The 23,958-nt window shown below is 38.5% G+C and overlaps 1 protein-coding gene across 2 annotated transcripts in view; it reads right to left on the bottom strand.

The window, feature by feature from the left end:
• Positions 1–23,958, bottom strand: part of Nalcn (sodium leak channel, non-selective) — a 332,253-nt gene that overhangs the window by 169,368 nt on the left and 138,927 nt on the right. For both annotated transcript variants that reach the window (XM_045146251.1, XM_045146252.1), the window contains exons 11-12: positions 22,061–22,192; positions 1,787–1,954 (exon numbers count right to left, since the gene is read on the bottom strand). In XM_045146251.1, the coding sequence (XP_045002186.1) occupies positions 1,787–1,954; positions 22,061–22,192 (300 nt within the window). The remainder of the gene's footprint in view (positions 1–1,786; positions 1,955–22,060; positions 22,193–23,958) is intronic.

Raw genomic sequence — 23,958 nt, 5'->3', positions numbered from 1 at the left:
GTCACTGTGTAGCCAAGGCTGGCTGTGAACTCATTGTAATTCTCCTGCCTTAGCTTTCTAAATGCTGCGGAGGCCAGGGGTGGGGGTGGTGGTAGTTAAAAGTGTGAACCTCCATACCTGGCTAATACTTTTCTTAACTTGGTTAACTTTACTAAGTCACATGGTATTTCACTGTTTTGACATACATATCCTCTATAAATTATGTACCATAGATAGTTAATGTTCATGAAAATTTTAAAAATCATGATAATGGTGTGTCACATTACTTAATGGCATGTGTGCTTGGTGTTCCAGTCAGTTTTTCCTTGCTATGATTTAAAAAAAAAATACCTGAACCAAGCATGTTAAGGGGGGAAAGATTTATTTTGACTCAGAGTTCTAGAGGGTTCAGTTCATGATCATGATTTATTATACCTGGGCCTCCACATATGTTTCCACCCACACTCAGGAAAGGCCTTTCTTCCTCTTAATATCTGTGAAAATTTCCTCACATGCACACAGGTATACTCAAAGTTGTTCTTCTACAGTCTCCTAGGCAATACTCAATCCAACAAGCTAACAATGAAGATTAACCATGATATCTGAAATGCACATTATTTTACGGAGAATTTTTAAAATCCTTATAATTATTGCCGTAGGCATTTCCTTCTTTAACAGTGACTAAGTCTCATAAGTAAATGAGGAGGGATGTATGTCTAAACATGTTGTGGGAGTGAAGAGCTCGTGTCATTAAAGTCCTCTGTGGTCTCCATAGGCTCTGATATGTAGAGTTTCAACTTTCTGTCTTGTGTGGGGGGTATCTGGTTTTCATTTTTGTTGATTACATTTTTACATCCTTTCCTCCCTTCCTATGTCAGATTAGAAACTTTGATCTGGAAATTACAGTTAGTATTATTCTAATTATGATAGCTCAGTTATTAATCAGTCAGAAAAATCAATGAAGTTCGAATGTGTTTTCTTTTGCCTAAGGAGTTCAAATCCTGTATCTCTAAATGAATATTTCATACTTCTACTATTTAAGATACTCACTGGATAAAATCTCTGTTCATCCTGGTACTTCCATGTTAAATCATACAAATCATCAAATGTGTGTCACAAATATAACTATATTGGAAATGTTTCTGATTAGGATACTACCTATACACATTTAATGTTTTTACCAAAAATTTAACAATATAATAAGCACATTACCATTACTTATTACATTAAATGTAACTAATATCTAATTTTTACTAAGTAATTATAAAGCAACATGATTCAACGTATTACATGAAAATAGATACTCAGCTCTTATAAATAAGAATTATAAGTGCCAATGTTTAAACATCACAATGAAATAAAATACATGTTTGAAAATAATAATGAATAATAATGAATTGACATCTGTGAGGGTAAGTTTTATAAATCCTTATTATTCCTACTGTAAGTCATTGTTGAACAAAGGTATTTACAAGGGAGATGACAATAAACCAATAGCTTATGCCATATAAATTTTGCTATTTATTAATTTAAATCTAGTATCTTTATATATTTTGTATCTCTATATACTTCTAATTTTGAAACAGTATGTTAAAAACAGTATGCTCTTTTTACTGTGAATTTTCAGAAGTTTAACACAACTGTGACAATTGATTAATGTACTATTTCTGATATTTTTCACTGTGATTTATATTAATGTTTGTACATGTATATAAATATGATTATACACACAGAGTCATACTATGAATGGTGTTTACTCTGGGCAAAAATTGAAGACAGGTAGGTGTCATTTTGTCATTCATATTACCTGAAAGTACGTGAACTGAGAATGATACAAGTCTGGGTACACGTGCAGTGTGGTTCCAATGACAAGGAGTAGCTCAAATTTGTGAAGAGATGAACTGATGTAACCAGTGAACCCCAAACACCATATCTTCAGAAGTGCTTCCAAATCGAAAAGGACTGTAAAAGCCACCTGGAGGAATGAAAAAATAAAACACTGAAATTCACATTGAAGACTGGATTTCTCACATACTATTTCATGGATGTATCAGTACATGAGCTGTAGTGACTGTTACATACATTAAAGAGCCACACAAATCAACAGTTTATTAAAAAGATGGGATTGGGACTGGGCATGGAGGAACATGCCTTTAATCCAAGCATTCAAGAGGCAGAGTAAGTAGGATCGCTGTGAGTTTGGGACCAGTATGACACTATGTAGTGAATTCTAGGTCAGTCTGGGCTTGAGTGAGACCCTAACTTGTAACCACCCCCCAAAAAAATAAAGGCGCAATTGGACCATACCACCTAAAACATTATAGAACCAAGGCATCTTAAATAATTAGAATGACATCTCATAATTTCCAGTGTGTGTGAGTGGTATTTCATTTTGCTATTGATTACTTTATATTATTTAAAAACTGCTGCTATACCTACAGAAAACTTGTATTTTCATATAAATTGTAGTTTAGAAAAAAAATCAAAATTGTGTGCAGGTATGTATGTGTGCGTGGGAAAGGTGAGGATGGGATTATGTGGAGGCCAGAATTTGACATTGGGTGTCTTAGTAGATCACTCTTCATTGCACGGTCTGTCCTTGAACCTAGAGCTCTCCAGTTCAACTAGGCTAGCTAGCTAATTTGTCCTGGGTAAGGGCTGGAATTATAAGAGGGCCACAACATCCACCTGGTACTTATGTGGGTGATGAGTGCTGGAGACCTGAACTCTGGGAGAATGTAATAACTTACATATTATTACCTAGACTTAGACTAGTAAAAAAACTTAATACAGCAATGAGTTTTTTTTTACTTTGAAGTACATGACAACAGAAAAATTAGGATTCTATGCCAAGTAAGTTATTTGTGTATTTATATATGTAATATATATGTTTTAATAATGCTACATCATTAGCTAGTGAATTCATAATAGATATTATTAAATTCATATGCATTCTCACTTTTAGTTTCTCATATAAATTCTATGAATTCACTATTACAGATAATAAATTTGCAGGTAAAATATATACAGATAAAATAACATTACAGATATAAATGATCCCATAAAGATAGCCCGTTTTATTTTTACCTGCTCCTGGGTAATAAATCTTATGCAAAAACTATAACTGGAACTATAATATGTAACATTACATTAGATTATAATTATAGAATACAGCAAGTGTTGAGATTAGTTGTAATATGTCCCTCTTAGAAGCCATCACACAATTTAGTAGAAAATAATGTTTGCTCCTTTCCTAGGTAAATATTGAATACCATTTTCCCACCATTTGGAAGCTGTAAAGAAAATGGAATTAGAATAATAGCATATTAAGAAATAAAACTTTAAATTTTTATTTATTTATTTATTTATTTGAGAGTGACAGACACAGAGAGAAAGACAGGTAGAGTGAGAGAGAGAGAATGGGCGCGCCAGGGCTTCCAGCCTCTGAAAACGAACTCCAGATGCGTGCGCCCCCTTGTGCATCTGGCTAACGTGGGACCTGGGGAACCGAGCCTCGAACCGGGGTCCTTAGGCTTCACAGGCAAGCGTTTAACCGCTACGCCATCTCTCCAGCCCAAGAAATAAAACTTTAAAAGCAGTGAGAATGATTAATTTAGATCTGAGGAAGAAAGTAGCATCACTTTTGATGTCTTCCATTTCTGACCTTCCTGCCTCATCCTCTTCAGCAATATCCTACGGGCGTGCACCACCAGAACCAGCTACGCCTACCATTTCTATAGGTTTTGAATTCTAATGATCATTTCCTCTCTGTGACAACCCAGGGAAAGTAAGGCACTGTAATTTTGAAATAAACTTAAATACACAAGCAAATGTAAAGTCCCTTTGTTCTCCTTTCTCTGGGGTATCCTGTTAACAAATGCACATTCTCTGCCCGGTGTCTCTCAAGCTCATGCTCAGATTTGCTGTCATCCGAAGAGGCTTGCCCTCGCTGGGACACTCTGCTTCTAGCTCTGCTCGTTCGTTCACCTCAGCGCTTGTCCATCCGGAGTCAGGATCAAGGTCAAACTCACTCTTCCTATCAGCTCTACCACAGTGCTTATCACTTCGTTCACTCTCGTGCTCCATTCTCCATTCTAATTCACTGATGGGCGGTAAAGGAATCACCAAAGAGGCTCAAACATTTTGCCACTTCAAACACAAGCAGCCCTATTTCCTGCACATCTGTATTTACTGAGTTTTTTTTTTTTTTTTTTTTTGAGACTCTGTAACCCAGGCTGGCTTGATGTTTCTATCTTCCTTCCTCATAGGCTCCAAACTTGGCATTTCTGGGGACAAACCGAGTTTGTATGTTTTAAACTTTAAAAGTTATTAAGTGATCACTTTCAAAATACTTAAATCATTTGCCTCCAAGAATTGTAGAAAAGTCACTCTCATCCCAAATCTTTGCTCTGTAAATGGCACAAGCAAACTTACTCATTCCTAATTATCTGTTCATATGTATATTGATCTCTTGGGCTTCATTTGTTTAAGTAATTATATCTTGCTGTTTATAACTTTGCTAATATCTTATGGTATTCCTTTGTCTGTCTTGACAGTTTTCAGAGTTGTCGATATTAGAGTCATTAATCTTTGTCTGCTATATGTACTGAAGATATTTATGCCCTACTCAATAGTTGACCTTTCAATTTTGGGGTCATAAGTTTTGCATTGTCATATGCAACTTTTTGAAAATGCTGATGTAGTTTTTTTTTTAACCTTTTTGAGTATGGTAACAGTAATCCAGCACTTGGCCTGGGGCAGAAGCAGGAGGAGCACAGCAAGTTGGAGCCAGCTTGACAGACACATTGAGATCCTGCCTCAATAATTAAGAAAGACAATTCATTTTATACTTAATTATACTAATGCAATGGTTATAATGGTATAGCTGTATAATATCCATCGCCTGATTAAGTGGTATTAGTAATAGCCTGTTTCTTATTTTCAATATGTTCAGTGTTCATATGCAGTGGCTAAAGAGAGTCTCAGCAATTAAGTTATGTCATTACATATTCCCTTTTTTGTTATTTACTCATCAAGGCAATGACATACGTCATGAGCCTCTTTTGAAAGTAAGTACTTGTTCATTCATGGAATAAATGCTAGTTGGTAAGATCAACTGTTGGGTTTTATTGGTTATTATTATTATTTTTTTTTTATTTTTTGAGGCAAGCCTAAAAGACTGCCTTTAGTTTGTGAGACAGAGAGAAAGAGGAAGGGAGAGAGAGAGAGAGAAAGAAAGACTTGGCATGGCAGGGCCTCCAGCCACAGCAATCAAACTCCAAACTCCAGGTGTGTGCAGCCCCCTTGTGCTCACGTGTGACCTTGTTTCACTGTGTGTTTGGCTAAGTGGGATCTGGAGAGTCGAACATGTGTCCTTAGGCTTTGCAGGCAAGTGTCTTAAGCCACTATGGCATCTCTCCAGCCCTTATTGGATGGATATTATTTTAATTGTAGTTTTGCATCTATGTCATATGAACCTGGCTTATAATTTTATTTATTGTATCTAAATCAGGTTTTGTCAATATGATGCTGGTTTTGGCAGCTACACTGTAGAGTTTCCTTTTTAAAAAAAATATGATCTGGCCAGGCATGGTGGCACACACCTTTAATCCCAGTACTGGGAGGTAGAGGTAGGAGGATCACTATGAGTTCGAGGCCACCCTGAGACTCCATAGTGAATTCCAGGTCAGCCTGGGCTAGAGTGAGACCTTACCTTGAAAAACCAAAGCAAACAAACAAACAAACAAAAAAAAAACCTACATATATATATAAAATATATATATATATATACATATATTATGTATGCATATAATTTGTTTATATATATATATATACACACACACATAGTCTGTAATATTTTGAGTAAAGACTGATTAAATCTTTGAAAGTAGGTAGGCCCTACTGGGAAAGCCATTTGGATAGTCTCTCTAGCAATGACAGGGCGAAAAATTTTCAAAAGTATTCTGATTTGGCTGATATTACTTCATCCACTATTTTCACTGTTCATATTTTTCCAGGAACTCATTCATTTCCTGTAGATTGTCAAGATTGGAGCTATAGAATTGGTTTTTCTGGAGAGCCAGGACATTTTACACACCTAGCATCTTATTAAACCAATTTCCAGGCGATTTCAGCAGTGTGATATTGAACTCCAGCCTTGCATGAAGGTACACTGTCTTATTAAGTTCAGTAGGGACATCTGTCAGTGGTCAAGTTGAAGATGACCTGGCTCCTCATTTCCTTTTGAGAGATGTGCTTTTTCTTGCCACTATTGAAGTACCGACCTCGTGTGTTATTTGATGAGGGGTCTCCTGATACCTCTCTTGAACAGGCTCTCAGCTCTTCAATCCCATATGTACTACAAGTTCTGGAGACAAGAACAATTAGTATCCTTGCAGAAGCTACAGGCTTTCGGGCATACCTGGTGGCTTTCTGAGCTCACGTCATACCTAAGTTTGCGGCTTGAGAATTTTCCCTAATGGTTTATATATTGATGTTGAAATACTCTAGTGAAAATAAAAAATAATTTCAGGGCTGGAGGAATTGCTCAGTGGATAGAGAGCTTGCCACTCAAATCTGAGTTCCTAAATTCAATCCAGATACCATGTAAATAGCCAGATGCAATGAAGGACTTTTGTAATCCCAGCATGCTGAACACAATATATCTGTCCTAAGAAAGACACACACACACACACATACACACCCCACATTAATAGTTAGGATGTTTTGTAAAGATGACTTTCAGCCATATTTTTAGCCAGTTTGTATGTGCTTTTCTTTTCTAGGCCTTTCACTGTTTGGTTGTGTTTAAACATTATGAGATCTTCTATGTCTTTATTAGAGACTTCAATTTGATCACGTTTAATGAACTACAGTAATATTTGTTAATTCCTGTTTATGTCATGTTTTAAAATTTTATTTATTTATTTACAAGGAACCAAAGAGAGAGAGAGAGAGAGAGAGAGAGAGAGAGAGAGAGAGAGAGAGAATTGATGTTTATAGCCTCTAGTCACTACCTCTGGACTCTAGACACATGTACCATTTTGGACATCTGGCTCTGCATGGGAACTGGGCAATCAAATGGGCCATTAAGATTTTCAGGCAAGTGTTTTAAACTGCTGAGCAATCTCTGTCCCAGCTCTTTAATCTTTTAATTTCTTGTCTTTCCTGGTGTGGTCAAGTGTTTATTTATTTTCTTTATTTTAACTGGGTTATTTGGCTTTTCTATCCCTTTGTTTAGTTCCCAGTGTTCATAAATTAACCCATACTTCCTTTAACTGTTGCTTCAAGACTGATTGACGGATTTACGCATCCCCTGCACTGCGACCAATCTGCGTACTTCATGGTCATCCCTGCTACACACTCTCTGGATCCTCCACCCTTCCTGTATCTCAGCTTTACTAGTTTGTAGACTTAATCCTAGCTTTTTTCTTCCTTTTGGTTGTTTTAACAATGTATTTTATTTGTTTACTGGTTTTGTTTTTTGGCCTGTATTTTTTTTTTTTTTGTTTTGTTTTTTGTTTTTCAAGGTAGGGTCTCACTCTGGTCCAGGCTGACCTGGAATTAACTCTGTAGTCTCAGGGTGGCCTTGAACTCATGGCAATCCTCCTACCTTTGCCTCCCGAGTGCTGGGATTAAAGGCGTGCACCACCATGCCTGGCTGGCCTGTACTTTTATCTTTTGTATTTAAGATATATCTTGAAGCTAGAAAAATAAGTTGATTTCTCAATTGTTATAGTTACTTTTATTTCTTCTGTTTTTCTCCTTAATACTTAATAGCTCTCAAATAAGAATTGGTAACAGTAAGTTTAGTTTGTAATAAATTTATTTTACTAGACTAGGTATTTTAGAATTCAAGGCTGTGTTGAGATCAATATTACTATATTTGAAATTATCTCTATTAATCATTAAGTTATTCATGCATATTAATTATATTTTAATTGCTATTATATCTGTACTTATTTATAACGTAAATTATTATGATGGGATATGTTTCTCTCTTTTCTCCTACATAATTTTTATTTGGCTCATTAATTTTTATCTTGCATTCAGCTCTAACATCCATCACTTCTCGAGCCTTTCCACATTCTATCTAGTTATCTGGTTTGTGATTTACTTATATTATGATTGGCATACTTGACAGAAGAATTATAAATAAGTATCTAGGGCTTAATGCTCTTTTTGTAATTCATATGTAAATACATGCTAATAGACGTGCAAATTTTGGCTGTATGAATTCTAAGATGTGGTACATCTCTCAGTAGTGCATAGATATTGGCTCACTGGCTTCTGCTTTCCAATATTGTCCACAGCTCATCGGGTTCACAGTTTATTTTGCTCTTGTGGATTACACAATCCTGTTGAGAGGTTGAAAGAAGTCCTGTCCTTATGCCAGGAAGCGAGTGAAGGCTTAAGAACGTGCTTAGGAATACCTATGTCCCTCCATGCTCTTGTAGATTAATGTTGAAGCTTTGTGCTTTTATTCAGTTCAGAAAACGTTCTCTCACATCTGTTTGCACCCTTTATCTGTCACAGTCTCATTAATAATTTGCATCTGGGTAGCTCTTCAATTTTGCTTTTTCCTTATGAGTTCATCCATGTCTTTAATAGTTAGTTCTCAATGACTATGCTTTATTTTTCAAGGCAGTCCTTTAACATTTTATAAAAGTTTCAGAAAGCTCATTATGCACCTTAATTGTCTTGGATGTAGTAAGACCACAGCAACACCCGAGCTGAAGGAGGAGTATTGCTAACAGGATTTCCCGTGGCTAGTGAAGCTGAGTTATGTAGCCTATAGCCAGGTTTCCTCCCTTCCTGGTCTATCGAGGACAGTGAGATCCTGTGGACTCTGCTGCACCACAAGAGTCAGGCTGAACAGGAGTAGTCCTTCTGTGGGAGATGAGACACTTTCTGTCCCTAAGCAGTGGCTTTATGGGAAGGAGACAACTTGAAGGCTTTGCTCCAAGACCAAGCAAAAAGCAGCTTCTCTCTAGCATTGGTTTCTTTGTCCTGGCCTTGCAAAACCTCAGAGTGTTCCTGTACTTGCTCTCTCTCCTAGAGGTAATAGAGGGTCTCAGAAGAAACAAATTCAGGGACGTTCTGAAGCTTTCACCCTCATGTACGAGAGCTGGCTTCTGTATTCGCTGAGGAGGCAACACTAGGCTTTCTTCCCTTGTATTCTAGAATAAGAATTTTTCTAAAGCGGGGATCCATTTCAGATCAGACTTAAAGGCAAGGTATGATTCTACTGCTAAATCCCTGAAATACATCCTAATCAACTATCTGAGTGCAATTATATTACTAGCTTTGCTTTGGCTATTTAAAAGGCTGATGGAATGATCTGTTTTAGTGATCATAATTCATAGTAAAATATGCAGCTGCATTCATTTGCATTATTATTTGCTCCATAGGAAGGAAAACTATTCCTTATCTAAAGACATTAACCAATACTAAAATATATTTATAAAACTATTATGTGATTACACTGAAATACCTCTACTGTTGTTGACTTTCTAGAATTCTGTATTCTAGATTCCCTTAGGATCAAATATCTCACTTTTAACATATTTTTTTAATCATTAAAAACTACAGTCATAGCTTCCTGATAAGCAGTATTAACTCCAAAATTCAATATTTTATAGAAAAAGGAATAAATGTAAACCAGAGCTTCCTTGAAATTATAGGTCAGCCTCCCATAAGAAAAATACGTCAAGATTGACAGGAGGAGATTAGGACAATTAAATTCATTTAAATGGTCACCGAGTACTTTAGCATAGGTTACAAGGCATGGTGTTGACTTAAATTCAGACTAATATAGAAGAATAAGAGTCAAAGCAGAAAGTGGCAAGGGGTCAAGATACATTTGCTCCTTCTCAATGGGCCATTCCAAAATATTTTAGTGAACTCAACACTGGTGTTAGCTGGCCAGAGATGAACTTGCTAAGACCTTGCCATTGGCCTCAGAAGTAAGAGGAGGTAGTTGGGCTGTCAGCAGAGCCAAATCACCTGCCAGATACCCACCCCCCTGCGAAATAAAACACCTAAGCAGGTGTTCAATCTTGAGACTTTCTGAAAATCCAAAGCAATCAACAACAATACCATGGAAGTGTAGATACCCACCTGTCACCTTCCAGCCTGCAGCCCTCCATTTCTGCGGCCCCCCAATGGCCTGATGGACTCATACGTTATCTTCAGAGGGGTCTGTTAGTCTTCTAGCAAAGCTAGTGTGGTTAGTTTTCTCATGTCTTTTCAGTTTGGAAGTGCCCTCGGACTCGTTCAACGAAGCTGCCACCAGACCTTGGACCCAACCCATGAGCCAAAGTAAGTTTTGTTTTCTTTATTACTTACCCTGTCTGTGGCATGGTGTTATTAGCAACAGAAAATGTTCTCAGACTATATCTTTGTATAAGTCTCCATGTCTGAATATCTTCAAGTTTGAATTATTTTTGAGAGATAAGATAGAACTTGCTGTAATTTATCATAAGTATTTTTTCTTACATTATTTGAAAACACTTGGAAACAATCTGTACAGAAAATATTTCTGTCTTCATGCAGTCTTGGCTAACCTTTCCTTCTTCCTTTATCACTCCCTTCCAAGGAGTCTTTTGAAATGGTGTTTTGAATCACCCTCTCATTTGAAATTTTACCACCATGGATTGCTATATAACTGTTTTTCTCTTCTGAGTTTCTATCTCTGCTTTACAAAAACAAAGAGTATTATTTTCTCTTTGTGGCTTCTCCCCAACCCAGTAAATTTTCAGCTATGATTTCAAAGTCTGTTAAGAATGTATGTTTCAGCCGGGCGTGGTGGCGCACGCCTTTAATCCCAGCACTCGGGAGGCAGAGGTAGGAGAATTGCCATGAGTTCAAGGCCACCCTGAGATGACAGTTAATTCCAGGTCAGCCTGGACCAGAGTGAGACCCTACCTTGAAAAACAAAAAACAAAACAAAACAAAATAAAAAAAACAAAAAGAATGTATGTTTCCCTGGTCTATTTACAATTGATAAGAACAATGCCAAGAACTGGGCGAGTCATAAAGAAAGAAGGTTATGTTGGCTCACAGTTCTGTTGCAAGATCTAAGGGTGGTACCTACTGATAGCCTTCTTGTTGGCAGCATACCAAGGTGGGGCAAGAAATAGGGACCATGTGTGTATTTATTCTTCAAGCTTCCCTCCCTCTTATAAAGTGTCCAGTATCTAATCTTAACACTTCCCAAAGACCTTGCCTCCAAACTCCAAATTTGGATCAAGACTTAACTCTCTCAATACCTCAAATGGGAATTATGTTTCTGCATGAGTTTTGGAGGGGAAAAACCGTATTCTAAGCATAGCACACATCCAAAAGATGATTGTGGCTTGCTATCATTCTAACAGAGTTTGGTAGACATTCTTTTTAAAAAAATATATTTATTAATGAGAGAGAAAGAGAGAGAGAGAGAGAGAGAGAGAGAGAGAGAGGGGATGGACATGTCAGGGCCTTTAACCACTGTGAATGAACTTCAGAGGCACACGCCACTTTGTGCATCTGGCTTACATGGGTCCTGGGGAACTGAACATGGATTCTTTGGCTTTGCAGGCAAGTACCTTAACCACCAAACCATTTCTACAGGTCATGGTAGATATTCTTAGTAATATAAGTTTTGTGAACTGAACTCTACATTTTATTACTTAAGTACATTTTTATAATTTTTAAAAATCCATATGTCATTTAGTATATACCATTACAAATCTTGCCTTTAAAAATAATCAATAATGGGTACAGATTTTAAAAAATCAATGAGTTAAAAAATAAATGAGTTATTATTCAAATCAATAGTATCATGTTTGTTCTCAGGGTGCCACATACCTTGTGAAAAAAGTTAAGTTTTTTTTTTTTAGAGTGAAAAGTATAAACAATTAGTTTAAAATGCTTACTGTCCAAACTTACTTGCAACTGGATTCGTGAGGCTAGTAGGTAAAACAGCAAGATGACTGCCAAATTTCTGAAGGTAGGAAAAAAAATAACTGACTGGAAAATGACATGCTTAATATAAAAGGAACAAAGAAAATTGTTCTGCCCTTTTAATTCAATGAATAATGTATGAACATTCAAAGGTGACAAATTACAAATGAACTGATTGTACCATACACTCCTGTGAGATGAAACGGGGAGATATTGCCTGTATGTGTAAAGATACTTGAAATATATCACCCAAGATTTGTGTTGCAGTCTCTCTTTTACAGTTTCAAAAAACTGTAATGACAAATTCTGTAACCTCCGTTGTCTTAAGTGAAATTCACGTTCAGTAACAAATGTGGCTGTTGTATTAGTCTGCAGTTGTCTGTAACCTTAGTCCTGAGTCTGTGATGTGCTGTCAGCACTCTGTGTAGTTAAAGAACAACTTTGGGATGGATGCCCAAATGTACAAAAGGTGACTGTCAGAAGAAACCTATCTATATAAGTTTTCCTAAAAGTAAAATTATATTTAGTGATATTGTCAGAAACTGCTGCTGTGGCAAGATGGGTTACTTTCTTGAGTTGATCACTTCTTATAATTAATAAGTTTGACTATAGGGGTGATAATGCTTTGGAACTAAGGTAAATGGCTCTTTTATTTAGTTTCATTTGAACAAATATCACAAAAGCGAATTCTTCAAGGTAACACAGAAACCACCATTTTATAAAGGATGTTGTCCTATATGGTGGAAAAATGAGCCTATGATTTAGGAAAATCCCTCTATTTCTCATCATAGAAAAACAGACGTCATAGGAAAAAAAAAAAAAAAGACCTAGAAAGATTGAGAGACATTATAGAATTCTAAACAAGGTACACCCCCTTGTTGGCCAGAAACGTTATGGAGATACAGGATGGCCCAATAACAGGCAAAGTGGGAGCAACTAGGCTCTTCACAGCTGGAAGATGGGAGTTGAGACAGTTTTCTCCTGCTGTTCAATGAGCAATAAGATCTGTTGCCTAGGGCTAAGGTATTGCAGAAAGCTTATTGTAGAAAGGCCTCAGGAGGTGAACGCACAGAAACATCATCCCATATGAAGGATCAGGCCCAGCTCCCTATGGACTGGTGACAGGAGATGCGTGTTTTACAGTATCAAGGGGGCAGCAGTCTCCATGGGATATTTTAAATACCTGGTTCTACATGGCGAGGACCCACCAGCAGGTGAAGAAAAGTAGTGAATCACTAAAAAGTAGAGGTAGAGAGAGTGAGAGTGACAGCGAGAGTGAGAGCATGGAAGAGAGAGAGAGAGAGAGAGAGAGAGAGAGAGAGAGAGATTTCCCAAGCAAAACTAGGCAGTGTGAAAGTGTTGTAAAAGGAATGAACACATCTATTAAGAAAAGCATCTGGACAGGGCATGCTGGTGAACATCTTTAATCCCAGCACTCTTGAGTCTGAGGTAGGAGGACCCTTATGAGTTCAAGGCCAGCTTGGGGCATAAAGTGAGTTCTATCTAGGTCAGCCTGGGCTACAGTGAAACCCCCTACCTCAAAAAAAGAAGGAAAAAACCCATAATTTTGAAATTCAGAGTATGAGTTTACTCTAAACAAGCCAAGAGTTGGTGAAACAAATTTGGGAAAGGATACTTCAAGTGAGCTTGCTCAGCAGGTAAAAATGTTAATGTAAGGAGTCATATTTACAGTATCTGATCAGATAGAAAGATTAGTGTAGGGGCGGACTTACAGTATTACCTCAGCTAACACAGGCGCTCAGGCTGAGGCATCCAAGACAGAATCTTGTACATGGCTCAACTTGATATAGGACAGGTGTAATCTATGCATGTGGGGAAAGTATGGTGTTTTAAAGAATTCTGAATGGATAAATGTTCATGTGATGTTTCCTCTCATGCACTGGAGAGTGAAATCTATAAAGTACAGCTTTGATATTATTATTAAAAGGAGAGTATCTGCCCTTACTCTGGTGCAGACCTAAAAGTACCAAATCAAAAATTAAAGACTGCTAACATTACAATACCAGAACTGAAAACTTCAATGGGAAGCAAGATAGCAGATAAAAGTTATGAGACAAGCTATGTCAGGGAGAACTGCCTATCACCAGACAACTGAAAAGCAATTAGGGTAGATAGGCAAGCTCACAGACCTGAAAACCCAGGGCCAGTAGGATGTGAACAATAAAGTATGGCAGTAAACCTGTACATTAAACTATGACTTCTTATATAATACTGATATAAAATTAAAATTTCTGAAGGAACATAAAAATTGGCATGCAATATGCCGCTCACATTCTGGTAGGAATTCAGATGAACACAAGAATTTCAAGGCACAATTTAGCAAAGTCTAACAAAGTTGCATATGAAAATATCTTATGAAATAATAGTTTCTAGTCTAGATGTATGCTGCAGAGGGAAGAAAAATCACCTCTCTAAAATGAAGTATAAAAATCTCAGCAAGAATGTTTGCTAAGATCAGAAGCAAAGCAATTAAAATATTCACTGCTGTTACCCATGGAAAATGTAAAGAAAGGATACATACCTCAACACGGATCTATTTTCAAAACAACAGAATGGTTGAGAGAGGTTTATGGACGACTTTTACTTTTATAATAAGGCATGCATTGGAATGATGAATGAGGCTCACCATGGACTGGGGAGAAGAATATCAAGAAGGGGCATTTGAGGGAATTTGTAGTTTAGTTATTTTGTGTTCAAAGGAAAACATGACACAGCAAACAGGAAAAACAACCTTAACTTTAAAAAAAATTAGGTACTGAACATATAAAAACTGGTTCTGCAATTCTCTCTCTGTGATATTTACAAAATGATTAATAATTAGAAAGGAAGTTTCTACAAAGTTATAGATATTTCAAACCCTAGAAATTTCAAGTAACAGAAAAGAGAAAAATATAGAAAAAAATGACCAAATAACCTTATGTCATGAAGGAAGGCTAATGGTTGCATCTCAGCTGTCTGACACAAATAAGTCTACTCCTGCCAAATCTATCAGTGCAATGATTAATTTAGGATTAGCACCTTTTTGCTTGAGTAATAATTTTTGCTAGAGACAACATTAATACTTCCCCTCTGACGACTGTGTGGAACGTGGTTCTGTGGGCATTTCATGGCCTCGCACTCTTGATGTCAGTAGCTGTGATTGACAGAAGACCTACACAAGACTGGGACCATGAACTTTCTATTATGGAGGGGCAAGGGACTCATGAAACGATGTCACTCCCCAGTTCACAGTCTCATATTACAAATCCACCCTTCTTCAAGATATATAGGCACTAACACATGTAGAGACAGAATGCATAGGGACAGAGAGAGGCATTTTTCCAGTGGTGTAACTTTAGCACCCATGCTCCTTAAGTAGCCTCCCCCCACCCCTGCTCCAGGGTGTAACCCCAGTTAACCTCATAGGCTCACCAAGCTACACCTGTGCGGAACCATTTCCTTGGTTCTGTCCTCGGTGCCCTGAGTTTTGTAGACATTTGCTCACTTGCTATCAGAAAATGTTCACGCAAGTCAGCTTACTATCCGTTTTTGTTTCTTACTGCAATAGATACCTGTTTTAGATGTGCTAGAATCATTGGTTTGGCACCTGAAACTGTCCACATCGATGTGATGTCTTGAGACCAATGCAAACATGAGATGCAATCCATCTAGTTTCTGTCTCTTGATTCACTCAGCATTCTTCGATAAACCACTTAATTAAGTCCTGTCAATTTTAGGTACACATGTGGTCCAGGTTTGTGTCAGATACTCTGAAGGTTATCGCAAAACTACAGCTAACAAGAACTAAGGTAAGTCCTTGGAATCACAATGTTGTGATCATGTTGCTTTTATTTTATTTTATTTTATTTTATTTTATTTTATTTTATTTTATTTTATTTTATTTTATTTTATTTTATTCTCTGAATTTCCCATTGCCAAGCACAATTTGTTCATGTAAGGGGTGTGAGGAGCTCCTTCTTCTCTGTTCTCTCTTGGTAGATGAGGCAAAGATGTAAAGTCTTATGTGAATTCTTTGCAGGGAAGCTGAATGTATTTGGAAGGAGGCTGAAAGCTAACGTTTGATGACTACTTTTTGAAGCCTTTAGATCATCTTACGTGCTTTTTGTGTCTCTAGGCAAAGAATTTTTAATATTTTTATTTATTTATTTTGATTGAAAGGGAGAAGCAGATAAAGGGGGGGCAGAATGGGCATACCAGGGCCTCTAGCCACTGCACATGAACTCCAGACACAGACACTGTGTCACCTTTTCCATCTGGCTTACATGGGTCATGGGGAGTTGAACCGAGGTCCTTTGGCTTTGCAAGCAAGAGCCTTAACCTCTAAGCCATCTCTCCAGCCTAGTTTAATCTATTTTTAAAGTGTGTGTTTTTAGACTGTGAGTTGACTTTTAATGGATAAAGTATTCTGGTTTTTCTAAATAATTTATTCCTTAACATGAAGAAATCTAAGAAATAAATTACTTCTTTAAAAATCTCATGACCTTTTGAGGCATGTTTTTTAAAAAGCTTTCTAAACTACTACATAATGCTGTTTCTTCAAATCCAGCATCATTATAGCTCAAAAATTTCAAAAGTGTCATTACACATGTTTTGAGGGTTAAATGAGATGATGGACTCCTTTAAAGCATTTAGTACATATAAAGCTCTCCAAAAAAGTGCTACTTACTGTTGGGTCTAGGACTAGTATATTTGAATTTAATATATGAGAATGTTAGTTAAAATGTTCTCTCTTTCTACAGATTACTCTTATAAGTACAGTTTCATGGGACCCCAACCATCAAGGCCACACTCATTTTTGCACAAAAGAATCAGAGTTGAAGAATGGAGACAGAGGGCTGGAGAGATGGCTTAGTGGTTAAGCGCTTGCCTGTGAAGCCTAAGGACCCCGGTTCGAGGTTCGGTTCCCCAGGTCCCACGTTAGCCAGATGCACAAGGGGGCGCACGCGTCTGGAGTTCGTTTGCAGTGGCTGGAAGCCCTGGCGCGCCCATTCTCTCTCTCTCCCTCTATCTGTCTTTCTCTCTGTGTCTGTCGCTCTCAAATAAATAAATAAAAAATGAACAAAAAAATATTAAAAAAAAAGAATGGAGACAGAGAGTGGATTGTTTTTCAGCATCCAAAATGTTCAGCTGGCTCTTCAAGAAAGTTGGAATGACCTTGGCGTAAACTAAGCCATTTCTATACTTTCTTAAAAGCTGGCATTCTGTTAAAAATAAGTTTCGTTAAGATGACTTATCTATGTGAAATAAATCGCTGTGACTCACAGCTTGTTGATTCAAAGAGAAGTGATACTGCAATTTGAATAAAGGCCCAAACATAATGTGAGAAACTCAAACACCCAGTGTTAATCTACACATTGAACAAATTCTGAATGCCTAAATCACTGAAGAATAAGCTGATATGACCTCTGCTGCTGCTTGGGAACAGGCTCACTACCACCTACTATGTTTATTTTCTCTCCTTCCAGGATTTCAGCTGTTTCATTTAGTTAGTTACTTGTTTACCTATTTATTGAGATGTAATTGACATGTAGAAAGCTGTATTTATATAATGAATTGACTTGCTGAGTTTGGGGAGAAACACATGTTCCAGAAACCATCACTACTAATGCCATAGACATAGTCAGTTCCTTCCAAAATGTTGTCCTTGTTCCCCATGTCGTTATCACAGAATCACATGCCGTAACAGCACTTCACGTGAGAGCTATGTTGCTAGTAAGTTTTACATAGTTAGGGTTGGGGAGATGGGTCGGCCATTAAAAGCACCTGATAGGCAAGCCTACAACTGGAATTAAGATCCCTAGAACCCAGGTGAAGTCAGGCAAGCATCGAAACTCCAGAACACTGTAGCAAGATGGGAGGTGGAGATAGGATCATCCCCAGAGTCTCAAAGGCCGTCTAGCCTGGTGTACCCACTAGTGAACGAGAGGACCAACCCCAGTCTCAGACATGGTGGAAGGTGAGGATCGATACCTGAGTTTGTCTTCTGACCTCTACATTCACACCTACGTGTGTGCACATGGATACACACAAACACATCATACATACACTAAGAAAAAGAACACATTCAACGCCAATGCTGTGCAGTTAGCCTTGGACTCTATCTCAGCCTCACCATCTGTGTTATTAAAATCAAGTCCACTTTAGTGGCTTTAGGAAGGGTCAACAAACAGGAGGAACAAGTTGGACAACAGGTTTTACCATACAATCCTATCTACATTGTTTTAGCTTAGCATATGTGTATGTGTGTGTGTGTGTGCACGCGCATAAAGGAGATTTAGTGAAGAAAGATGGTAAGGCCACAAAGTGTTGGGGTGAGCATGTTTAGAATTTCAGCTGGCATCACACAAAGAGAAATAAAGGGGGAAAGGGCAAAATTACCAAAAATTATCTTTTAAAGTATAACTCAGTAAAGTGGGAAGACTCAGCAGTGAGAGTCTGTGAGCAATTACCTGTTGTTTATAGTTTTAAGATAAGATACAACAGCCCCCTAAAGTAGGCAAGGACTTATCAAGTCCCCTTGGCTTTTACCAGCATACTTAAGCAATATAATTTAAAAAAAGTCTTTGATGTTTTGTTGGAATTTCTTACAGAATAATAACAACATCCCACAAACACGAACACTCTAGGAAATCAGTGGATTTTGTACATCAAAAAAAGTTTACATCAAGTTTCATGAAAAAGTTTATTCCTTTGTGTTCCCAGGGTGAAGGGACCAGATACCTTCTCTGGGCTAGTGTGATGTGATACAACCCTTAATGCCAAAACTCCCACTGGAGAAGATGCAGAGAGACTGGCACAGCCCCATCATCTATGCTCATTGTTGCGTATATTCTCTGCATGACCTTGAACCTTGTCCTTCTCTCTTCTTGCACAAGACCTAACAAACTCACATGGCTTCCTCAGTGATGTCTCTATAAATCTTAATCTTAAGTCCCAGCAGGCTCTTCAACAGCGCGTTTTCTGTATCTCTAGTTATTATCTTTTGCTTTCTTCCTTTTCTGATTTCTACTCAGGCCTCCCACTTTACTGTCTCATCGGCAGCCTTAAAAAATCACAAAAACCCAGGGCTGGAGAGATGGCTTAGTGGTTAAGCACTTGCCTTTGAAGCCTAAGGACCTCTGTTCAAGGCTCGATTCTCCAGTACTCACGTAAGCCAGATGCACAAGGGGGTGCATGCATCTGGAGTGCATTTGCAGTGGCTGGAGGCCCTGGTATGTCCATTCTCTGTCTGTCTGTCTGTCTGTCTGTCTGTTTGTCTTTCTCTCTTTCTCCGTTGCTCTCAAATAAATAAAAATAAACATTTTAAAAAAAAATCACATAAAACCAGATATCAGTAGCAAAATCTCCTGTCCCCACTACAGCATCCTGGTTTTTATTTACTTATTTTTCTGCTGCTAGTGACAGTCAATTATTTGTGTGCAGTGTTTGGAGTAAAAATAAACTCATTTTCAGGTGCTGATTTGGATTTAATTTTCCACCATTAGTTTTTCACTGTAAAAGGAAAAAAATATGTCTGGGCAGGAGTTGGGAATTGTTTAATAGAGCACATGGGTACTGCCAGTGCCTATACCACTGCATCTCGTATCTCTGGTTTCCTTAGACAGGAAGGGGATCAGTACAAGGTGACAGGCAGATGATCAAGAGATGAGAGGGGACTATGATAAAATACATTATATATGTGCTTAAATTTTGTCAATAAAATATAAAAAACCTCATTTTTACTGTCCATATTTCTTTTCTTCAAATCATTTATGTATTTATCTAAGATAGAGAGAGAATGGGCATGCCAGGGCCTCTAGCCACTGCAAATGAACTTCAGACACATGTGCCACCTTGTGCATCTGGCTTTATGTGGGTACTGGAGAACAGAACCTGGGTACCCTGGCTTCATTGCCAAGCACCTTAATGGCTAAGCCATCTCTTCAGCTTAACTCTGCACATTTCTTGCTTGATTATAAGCTTTACGAACAGGTAGCTGCTAAGTAAGTGTCAAATCATAGAGATGCCACTTCAATTATAGGAAACGAGGCTGTATAAAGAAGTAATTCACGAGTGACTCCATAAAACTTTCTTGACATCCACATAGACGTTTACACTCAATACATCAGTGCAATCAATTCTTATTAAGAGATGTTTATTTGTGGGTGGACTGAAGTTTTATTAGCCTAATCCATTTTTAACGTGTTAGGAGAATTCTGGTCAGCCAAGAGAACTCAACCATATGACAAATTGATTTTTATGTGAAAATGTTTTTGCAGTAAAAGTAATTGAACTGTGATTTATGATTTTCTTGGCCCTTTTCAATTTACACTTTTACATATGAGATTTTGTGCAGTGTAGCACAGCTGTGTTTGTATATTTCAGCTATACAATGAATGGATTTTTATATGGCAATCTACTTTTTCACAAATATTCAGCCACTGAAGTCTCATAAAATTTTTATGATTAAAAACAATGGTTGCCATGGCACACGCCTTTAATCCCAGTACTTGGGAGGCAGAGGTAGGAGGATTGCCATGAGTTCAAGGCCACCCTGAGACTACATAGTGAATTCCAGGTCAGCCTGGGCTAGAGTGAGACCCTACCTCGAAAAACCAAAAAATAAAATAAAAAAATAAGAAAAAAACAATGGTCTTTGGGAATGATTAAGAATATTAATGAAGGGCTGGAGAAATGGCTTAGCAGTTAAACGCTTGCTTGTGAAGCCTAAAGACCTTGGTTCGAGGCTCGATTCCCCAGGACCCACGTTAGCCAGATGCACAAGGTGGCACATGTATCTGGAGTTCATTTGCAGTGACTAGAGGCCCTGGTGCATCCATTCTCTCTCTGTCCCTTTGTTGTTCCCAAATAAATAAATAAAAATTAAAAAATGAAATATTAACATCACTCAATGGGTAATAATTACTATTCCAAAACTCTAATATAATATGTTAGATGTAGAAAAATGGTTACAGCATACTTCACTTACTATTGATATGGTATCTTCTTTTCTAGTTGCCTTTTATTTTTAATTGGCATATAATTATTGTACAATCATGGAGCATTATGCAATGATCAAATTGATACAGGTTAGGAGCAAGTTACCTTTTTTTTTTTTTTTTTGCATGTACTCACCTAGGGACACAGGCCCAAAATAACATGGGTGCCACCCTGTCCTGGTGAGACTGGAACTCCAGTCTGGTCCAAGGTGGTGAATGAGAACAGCTTCCTAGTTTTTCCACCTTAACTTTACCATGGTCTCTGCAGCACCCCTCCACCCCACCATGGACAGGTCCTTTGTGAGTCTTGCCCTCCACCTGGGCTTACAAAACAGTCAAGGTCCTTCATATACATTTAAGTTTGGCAATGAGTTCACATTAATGCCTAATTTATATAAAAAAAAAGACCTGATCCTAGCTGCTAAGTGGATTTCCCTAGGTTTTCCCTCTTGGGAGCTATTCTGGCCAAGACAAAGAAACAGCAACACCTGCCAGCTTCAGAGCTTTCTTCAGAATTTTCCCTTCTTTGTGTTTATGCTTTTCAATACTTTGCTAATCAGAAAAAACTTGAACAACAGTGGCTTGGTGACTTGCGGGTTCTTTGAATGCCACTGGCTTAGTGAGTTCTAAGCTCATCGGGAGCCCAGGCTCGCATCCCTCCAGCAAAATCCGGGTAATTAGCATTTCAACTTTTACCTTCTCTTTCTGATGACTTCAGACGCCCAGCCCAGGTTCTAACCCCTCAGAACCCACAGCAAGAATTCTTATGAGATCTCTTTTCAATTCTCTCCAGCCTCCTCCTTGGGGCTGTTGAACTGACTTTCCTATTTATCATTAAATTTCTTCTTGCTTACGTTACATTAATAGGAAACAAACTAATGCAAGAGAGAGCGAGAGGGGAAAAGAAAATGAGAGGTGGATGGCAAAATAGCAAGATCTGGAATAAGACTGAGGCACTAAAAAGCCTGCCTTGGAAATTGGCATACTGTGGGGATGACTGCCCAGGTTCATGGTGACAGGAAATGAATCAGTGACCAGAGCAACCAATGCATTGAAATGAATATTCCCGTTCATACAAGGCCCTGCCCAAGGCTCACCTTTACCTTGGCCATTGCTGTGTGATCCAGCAAGGCGCTTACCTCTGCCAGGTAGAACTCATCGTACTGCCTCCTGAAGTTTTCCCCTTTGTAGTAGTTGCTGGCTGCGACGATCACGTCCACGGTCACCATGCTCAGGATAAACATGTGGAACACGGACGAGCGCATCATTTTCTGAGGGGGCAAAACCGACAGATGCTTTATAAAGACATCAATCTCATGATTACGTCTACTTGACAAACAGCAGCCCCAACCCACTGCGGTGCACAACAGTCCCCAGGATGACTGACCAATGTTCCTTTCTGCTGAGTAGTGTGCAAACTGGCAGAATCCTTCTTCAAAACACCTAAAAGAAACCCAGGAACACAGGTTCCCAGTGATCAGTTAAAAATGGAAAATATGGGCTGGAAGGATGGCTTAGCTATTAAGGTGTTTGCCTGCAAAGCCAAAGGACCCAGGTTCAATTTCCCAGGACCCACATTAGCCAGATGCACCAGGGGGTGCACTCATCTGGAGTTCATTTGCAGTGGCTAGAGGCCCTGGTGGCCCATTCTCTCTCTCTCCCCCTCTTTCTCTGTCAAGTAAATAAAAATAAAATATTAAAAAATAGAAAATATGCTTCTACGCACAGCTTGCATTTCCATCCTTCTTGGTTGATTATATAGTTTTTACCCTGAATTCTGACTATATGGGGAAGTAATTTTTAAAAGTATTTTATTTTTACTTATATTTGAGAAAGAAAGAGGCAGAAAGAGACAGTGGGGGCAGACAGATAGAAAGAGAGAGCCACAGTCTTCAGCTGCTGCAAATGAACTCCAGACTCATGTGCCACCTTGTACATGTGGCTTATGTGGGTCCTGGGGAATTGAACCTGGGACCTTCAGCTTTGCAGCTTTAGCACCTTAATCACTAAGTCACCCCTCCAGCCTGAGAAATGATTTTTTAAACAATATTTTATTTGTACGTATTTATTTGAGAGAGGGGAAGAGGGAGAGAGAGAAGGAGAGAGGGAATGAGAATGGGCATGCCAGGGCTTCCAGCCACTGCATACGAACTCCAGATTCATGTGCCTTCTTGTGCATCTGGTTTATGTGGGTCCTGGGGAATCGAACCGAGGTCCTTTGGCTTTGCAGGCAAGCTCCTTCACTGCTAAGCCATCTCTCGAGCCTCTGAGAAATAATTTTTAAAACACGGATGCTTGCAAAAACCTATGACTTCTGTCAATCCTCCAAGGATCAAGGAATGTTGAGAAAGAGGAGGAGGAAAACACTGTGAGAGCAGAAGGGTGGGAAGGAGTGCTCTGAGGCACTGTCTTCCCCACATGAGCTGATTGGCACATTCGTTTCCCCTCCGTGGCTATTGATATCCTCATCAGGCCTACATTGTCCTGAGCCCGTGTGAACATAGTGGATGGAGGATGACAAAAGGCATGAGACAACAAAACAGAAGAAGTGCTGCCTAGGAAGAAGATCCTCAGTGGAATGGAGACAGGTGAGAGAGGAAGAAAGAGGGTAACAGGATGAGGGTGTGATCAAACTATAGTATATTCATATGTTAAAGTTCTCAACTCAAATAAACAACCCACGCCCAAAAATGGTGCAGAGAACTGAGTAGGGAGTTGTGAGAGGAAAAATTACAAGTGGTGGCCACACACCTAAGAAAATGTTCAACCTCCCTAGGCATTTGGCAAATGCAAAATGGAGCGACCATGAGATTCCGCCTTACTCCAGTAAGGATGGCAAACAGAAAATCTGACAACAAATATTGTTGAGGATGTGGGGAAAGAGGAACCCTCATCCACTGTTGGTGGGAATGTAAACTTGTACAACTGTGCCAATCAATATGGAGATTCCTAAAAAGGATGAACATAGAGCTAGCTACCAACAGACCCAGTCTGCTCAGCCATGCTTATAGCCACTCAATTCCTTATAGCTAAGAAC

This window comes from Jaculus jaculus, chromosome 3, assembly GCF_020740685.1.
Source record: "Jaculus jaculus isolate mJacJac1 chromosome 3, mJacJac1.mat.Y.cur, whole genome shotgun sequence".
Taxonomy (NCBI): domain Eukaryota; kingdom Metazoa; phylum Chordata; class Mammalia; order Rodentia; family Dipodidae; genus Jaculus; species Jaculus jaculus.
Note: the sequence above shows the minus strand (reverse complement) of the source record. Positions and strands in the feature narration are given on the sequence as shown.